The sequence below is a fragment of the Cystoisospora suis genome, assembly GCF_002600585.1.
Source record: "Cystoisospora suis strain Wien I chromosome Unknown contig_1985, whole genome shotgun sequence".
NCBI classification, from domain to species: Eukaryota; Apicomplexa; class Conoidasida; order Eucoccidiorida; family Sarcocystidae; genus Cystoisospora; species Cystoisospora suis.
Window position 1 is genome coordinate 62,984 of NW_027154784.1, and position 6,996 is coordinate 69,979.

General features: G+C 53.7%; 1 protein-coding gene across 1 annotated transcript; it reads left to right on the forward strand.

Moving 5' to 3' along the window:
* Window positions 1–805: 805 nt before the first annotated feature.
* CSUI_004307 (uncharacterized protein) lies at window positions 806–3,221 on the forward strand (the record flags this gene model as incomplete). The annotated part of the gene is made up of 3 exons (XM_068064500.1): window positions 806–1,027; window positions 1,734–1,874; window positions 2,937–3,221. The coding sequence occupies 3 exons, from the start codon at window positions 806–808 to the stop codon at window positions 3,219–3,221; spliced, it is 648 nt and encodes a 215-aa protein (XP_067923529.1).
* Window positions 3,222–6,996: the final 3,775 nt, after the last annotated feature.

Genomic DNA, 6,996 nt, shown 5'->3' on the forward strand with positions numbered 1-6,996 from the left:
TGTTACATCAGCCGGCTTTCTCCGAACGCCATGTCGTGCCACCACGGCCACTACGGCTGTCACGGACCGGTGATTGTTCATTCTAGCCATCACGGAGGTCATTGTGGAGGCCACGGCTGTGGTTGTCACGGACACTGTGGCCACGGATGCTGCGATGGCCATCACTTTTGTGGATGTTGTTGCTGCTGTTGTGACTGTTGCCACTGCTGCTCCTGCGGATGCTTCTGTGTCTTCCTTGTGATTATCCTCCTTGTGTCACTGAGCGGTGGCTTGTTATCGTTGCTTTTCCTTCTCATCTGAAGACGCCAATCAGTGACTTCCTGCCGGCCTGCCTGGTACGTTAGAGCTGCTCAAAGGGTGGTGACGTAGCTAGGAGTGTCAACAGTCCGCCTAAATGGGCAACCCTCGGAAAACCCGGGTGTCCCAGGTGTTACTCCTTTCCGTATACAAGTACAAGCGGTCGTCGTTATCGGGCTACTGATGTGATGAGGCGCCAGGGTAGTGAATCCGCAGCAGGATCTCCACGGTCTGCATAACCTTCATGGGGCGAAACTCCGTGAGGCACTTCCGGAAAAAAGAGGCGTCCACTCTCTTGGCAGTCCTTGCAAAGGTGTAATTTCTTTTCGAGGGTCTCCGGGAGACCGAAGAGAAACGCTCGTTGGAGGGATGCCCTCCGTATTGACCCTGGGTGTCCCACAACAGCACCAGGGAAGAAAATCGCGCCGGGCAAAAACAACATACTCTCTGTAATGCTGTGCGGAAGCACCAGTGTTACACTGTGTTTCCTTCGCTTCTTCGCTCAACCATGGCGCCAATACCGGCCGGGAGCCGGGGCCCCTCTCCGGCACGGCCTCCGCAAAGGGCCACCGCTTCACCCCCCAAAGCTGCCGGATGGCGGCAGGCACTCAAACAGACGGGGCGCCGAGACCGCTTCAGTGTTTTTAACCGCGACGTCAACATCGCTAAGGCGGAGATGCTCGAAGTCCTCGGGAATATTCTTAAAGACTGGGGTGATAACGCTGTATACGTAAGTTTTCGCTAAACACTGGGTGCTCTTTGCCAGGAGGCCCTCTCGCGTGAGTCAGACAGCTGGGGTTTTCGAAGAGCGTTGTTGGCTCGTAGGCACACTAATGCGTAACTGTTTGTGAAGCAGTACCCCAAGTTGTCTGGGACACGGCGATGGTACGAGGAAGTGGGGCGGGCCTCGGGATTCCTGCCGGTCTTTGCATGTAACACATGTGGCCAGCGTGGTCCCCTGCGCCGGGCAACTGTATTAGCTGGCAGGTGGGTTGGGATCCCAGACTGTGTAGTAGGAGCACAGGCTGCAGACTACCCGCCTTTCTGCACACTCGTTGGAAGAGGAACTGATAGGATCGTCTGAGTTGCACTGCAGTTCTCACTACCTACCTGTAAAGAGATAGGTCACGCCGTGTCTGGTGTTTCCCGGTACGGACGTAAGCACAAACACCACCAGCAGGTTGGGGCTAGGAACCTAGACTGTGTCGTAGGAGCATAGCCTGTAAACTACCCAATGTTATACATTCTCGTGCTAGAAGGACTTCGAGGCGCTGTGAAAGCTGCGAAGTCTTTGCGGTTTCGGTTGAGGGGTCGCGGCTAAACTCTTTATCCCCTTAGCCATGCCTTTGTCTTCTTAAAATTATCTCCCGCGGGCGTAGTTCTTATCGGCATTTCACCCCATTCTTCGAGAATGATGCAGCTCTCTCTTCTTTCAGGATTTGCCCAAGATGCGATACGAAGAGATTTTCCACAAGACTCGAGACGTCTTGACGGAGCTGGCGCAGCTCTGTTACACCCAAGAAAATCTGATTCAGAATCTCAAAGGCGACCTCGAAGATTCTCGCAAACAGGCTGAGGTACGCGGAATTGCTTTGTCTTTGTGTAATTTCTCTACTATCCGACAACTTCCTCGTACACCCACCCAGCACTTGTGCAAACTAGGGCGGAAGAAGTGAGTTGTAAGCGAATGGGAAACTCGGTCTCGCGGCAATGAACTGTTGCTTATCTGCACGCATCCGCGATGTAAAACAACTCGTCTACCCCTCACTGTCAAACAAGTTCCCTGTCTCTGCGCCGGCGGTGTCTCCTCTGCCTTGTCTGGAGAGACGAAAGCACCCCGGCGTAGATAAAATATCTGTCTCGTTGAACGGTGACACCTCTTCTCAACTTCACAAGCGCTAACAGCAAAGCGCTTGCTCAGCGAGATATTAAAAAAAGCCCTGGCTCATCCCAGAGATCTGGCCGCGTAGTTCTGACTGTGAAAAGAAGTTATAGCCCTTGTTCTGTAGGACCTCGACGGTTGAACACAGTGGTAGCGATGACCGTGCCCTAACTGAGAAGCACGGTCCAGACTCATGCAGCATCGCATCAATGAGAAGGGGAAACGGAATGACGAACCCGAGACTTCCCTGGATTCCTTAACCTGCATCAGTGCTTCGCCTGCTCCCCGGTGACAGGACTTCCGCATCAAAAAAGAGGAAGCAGAAGAGACGATTGAAGCGATGACGCACCAGCATAAGGCCGAAACAGGTCCGGACACGAAGGCAGTCATTCGCTCGCGGCAACCACATTTCCCAGGCTAAAGACAAGTTGGTCCTGTGTGCAGTGGATCGGAGGCTGAGTAGGCGAGATGCATTCTTCATTGCCGGAACCCGGCATAGGTACTTGTCTCGTGCGAAGGCAACTCTTGGTCACAGACCAGAGCGACGAGACACTCGTTTCACTGGCGCGTACGAGTGTAGATCTGATGCTATTCTTGATCGGGACACTGGTGTACGCGCATCTGTGCAGTTAGTCCGTCGCCCCCGAACAGACAGGAAAGTCGGTGCTTGTTGTTCGTCTGTACCTGGGTGACTATGCAATTGCTGGACGAGAAGGCTCGCCTTCACCGTCTGCTTCTTGCTTTTCCATACCTCTAGGCCACCAGCGTCTTTCAATTGTTGGCGCCTTCAGACAAGTTGGCTCATGAGCTAGAGAAGGAAAAGAGCAAAAACGAGCAACTGCGTGAAGACGTCGCGGAAGTCACAGAAAAGTGTCGAATTATGAGCATGGAGCAAAACGAAACAAAGCATAGTCTCACTTCGCAGTTGCAAGAATGCCAGACACGAATCGACGAGGGGAACGAGATCGCGAGTACAATTCTGTCTCGCCTGGTGGAGAAGGATTTGAAGATTGACGAGCTGCACCGAAAACTAGAAAAGTGAGGCAGCAACGGTTCCAGACGACATGGACGTTAACCGGGAAGCTCTGTAGAGATGTTCACAACACTACTGTCGCCACTAGAAGCACAGGCTGAATCGTGAATACTAGAAAAGTGAGGCAGCACCGGTTCCAGACGACATGGACGTTAACCGGGAAACTCTGTAGAGTTGTTCGCAACACTACTGTCACCACTAGAAGCACAGGCTGAATCTTCATTAGTGCAGGCATGAAACAACGCCGACTGAGAAAACGGAGCTGGAGCTCACAAACGGGGGAACCAGCAAACAGCTCTTGGCAGGAGCCACCACCATTCCAACGTTCGGAGGCACACTTATGGTTCAAGTCTTTGTTGGAAGCTGCTGCCCCTCAGCGTTCCCGAGCCAAGTGGCGTATGGTCTTGGCGCCGTCAAAGCACCTGTCTTCTCGCAGTTGAAATGCAGAGGAGTCCTCCGGCGCATTCACAAAACTCCGCAGACGTCGGTAGACATTGTCTGCCGCCACGTTATGAGCGTTCGGGCACCTAACACGAGCATTTGTTTCGAAAGGGGGGACACCAACCGATCGACACGAATCATGGATGTCAGCTAACGCGGCTCATTCTTCTTCTGTGTATATGCAGCTACGAACGACTTGACAACACAATCAAGAAGCTCGAAGGAGAGTCTTCTTTTCTGTACGCCGTTGTCTCGGAGGCTTCCCAGAAACTCAAGGTATCCAGGATCCACTGCTGAACCGTAAAAACAGAAGTCACATAGAACACAACTGCGCATCACCACTCGGCCATTGTGAACGTTGAAACGCGAATCCGTCTGCATACGCAGTTACACAAAAATCACCTCCAGCTGCCCGACATCACATACCAGTGTCTCGAAGTCTGCAAAGCCTAGGTCTTTAAGCGACTCCAAGGGGTTGCACTGTTGTGCCGGCGTCTTGAGTGTGGATTAGTCTTCTTTTCTCCGAGTAACGACTCGAAGAGAGAATCTCCTGCAGAAAGCTGAAGCGGAGGCGACGGATTAACGAACGCAGGTTTGCTTCTGCATGCATTTTAAGAGTCATCTGTACCTGTCACCCTGTACTACAGGAAATGATCCCGGAGCAAGAGGCCGCTCTGGCCGACGCCGAGCACACCCTGGAAGGGGTGAGCCCGTAGGATAGATCTGCAGCGGTTTCGACTGCGGTGTTCTGGTTGATGGTGTCACTTCCCCGCTTCGACGAAACGCGGGTGAATATTTCAGCCTCAACGAACCGACGTTCTTGCAGCTGTAGTGAAGGATGAGCCTGACGGCGAGGACGTTCTTCGATGAGCCCGTGCAGCCAAACTTCTTCGTGGGTAGAGCGTGTATCAATAGAGCCAGTGTCTGAGTGCGGGATGGATGGAGCACATCGCGTCGTAGCATCTCGAAGACAGCAGGTCCTACTAGCAATACGTATCCTTGTACAGGCCAACCCTGTATACGCCTTCCTGATTACGCGTTGGAAAGGCCTCTTCCATTCTCTAGACCATAGATTACCGGCATTTGTTTCTCTGACCCTCTTTCGAGAAATTGAGCAGCGCTGTTCGCGTGTGTCCCTATCTTTCAGACACAAGGGAAGCTTACTGACGCTTTGGCAGCCGAGAAGGCTTTCCAGTATGACGCAAACGTGAACGTTGAGGAGGCAGTACCTTCAGTGAGGGTGAAGCGGGAGACACTTCGAGTGTAGGTGCACACCGACAAGGGCGAGAACCGGTATCTCTGCTCGGCTTCGCTCGTGCAAACCTTCCTTGTACCTTTTCCTTTCTCTTGTCGTAAGGGGTTAGAAATCAAACCTGCGTTTGTGGCCTTCTCGAGTAATTTTCCTATCCACGTTTCTGTGCCCACTGTCCGACGGGAGGGCGTTCTGACCTGCGGTTCACTTTCTCTTTAGAGCGCCGAGATGGCGGACCCCACCGAAAGAGAAGCAACGGTAATGTCCTGCTCAAAAGGAGCTGGCTGGGAGCACAGGCCTTGTCTGGTCGTATGCCATAAGATTCTTCGCCATGGAGTGTGGAAGACCTGCAGTACGGCGGGGGGCAGATTCAATACAGAGGCACAGGGCCAAAGAAGCCCTCAGCCCCCCCTCTAGTGTGACAACGGAGAGGAGAGTGAGTATCTTGTAAACCCTTCTCCCCAAAAGCGGCTGAGAAGCTTTCGTTTGTTGTGTGTGGGTTTTTTTGAAATGCACTGTGTCAAACTTGCACCTGGTACGTCCAACAGGGGCATAACGGACCATCTGCTCTCCAACTAAACTGGTGTGTTTGAACATCTCTGATACTCCAGTTCCTCGAGGCGGCTACTCTTGTCTCTACGGGACACTTTCAGATAGCTTCAGTTTTTCCGACAGAGGATTTCGCTGGCCCTGCTGAGTGCTTCTCAGAGGGCTGTCGCGATGGAAGGGGGGGGCCGCGTCGGCGTCCAAGGAGGCTGCCGCTCCGACTTGTATCTCCTGTGGGACTTCTGACCGTAGTCGTGTAGACAGTGCCTGACAATAAACGTATCGCACGGCTAATGTTTCGCGAACAATCCCGTTCCTCGAACCAAGTAGCGCGGAGTGGGAAGCCGTCGGACGGCTGGTTTGACACCGCGGTAGCGCTTGCGGTCTGGGCGCAGTATCTTTGTGAGCGTCTTAGAAACAGTCTCTCAGTCCCCCGCTTACCAGGTGGTTGGACGAGTGTCGGAGAAGAGTGACTTGACAGTTGTGGGGCTTCCTGAGATGCGCTTCTGTAGGTGGAGCCGCACGTCGTCGACAGCTCTGCTCCCGGAGGAAAGTAGACGCCACTTCAGCATAGGCTAGAGAAGAAGGGAATGCATTCTCCCTTGTGCGATGGCTCTATGCGCTGGCTGCGGTGAGACTTCAATGCAACGGGAAATGACACCAACGCGGGAGTTTTGAACGGGGTTTGATACACCAGCTTCAACCTTGGATTTCTCGTACTGCAGACAAGATCACTCCAGCTGGGCCGGTCTCTTCTCCCTGCCCGAGGAATCGGTGCATGCTTGGCCTTGCGATACACCGTGCCACCTCACACGGTTGGGTCCAGATCCTCCTGTACTGCCACGCGGGGGCACGAGTGGCTCACGGATAAGGCGGGCCCGTAAGAGTTTTCCATAGAACAATTCGAAACAGGGTTGTTCCCACCACTCCGTCCGTTTCACAGATACCTCCACCGTGTCACGCACCGTCACAGCGATCACTCATCACACACTATACCACAGCACATCTTTTTTCCGGAAGAGACCGCTGCCGCCCTGCTGGTGCAACTCTCCCTTTTTTTTGTACGACGATGGAGCATGAGGCGGTGAGTCGGTGTAGCACTACTCGCTAGTTCGAGGCATGGGCCATTCCAAGGGAGGTTCCATCACTCTTCCCCCACTTGGCTTGGCAACGTCCCTTGTTGCCAGCTCTCACAGTGGTTGAGCAGTTAGGTGTCCTCAGTCTCGCAGGACGCGTTGTCTTCGCTGCGCGGCGCAATTCGACTGCTCGTGGCGTCACTCCTGGTCAGCGGCTGGGTGTCCCCACGACGTTCAGTCTCTTTGGGGCTGCTCCGCGCTGCCGTGCTTGATTGTCCACTGCGCGTCTTCATTGTCACTCGGCGCATCGAGGTGTTTACCTCTTTGATCATCTCCCCATGGCACTGCAGCTCTTTGGGGTCTTCGTTTCTTAGCAGTTAGTTTCTAGACGGTCTGTGTCGCCGTCTTCCTCGGCCGAAACCTCAGTGTCCCGCCGACGTTTGTCCCTGGTAGCCTACACGAGAACGTT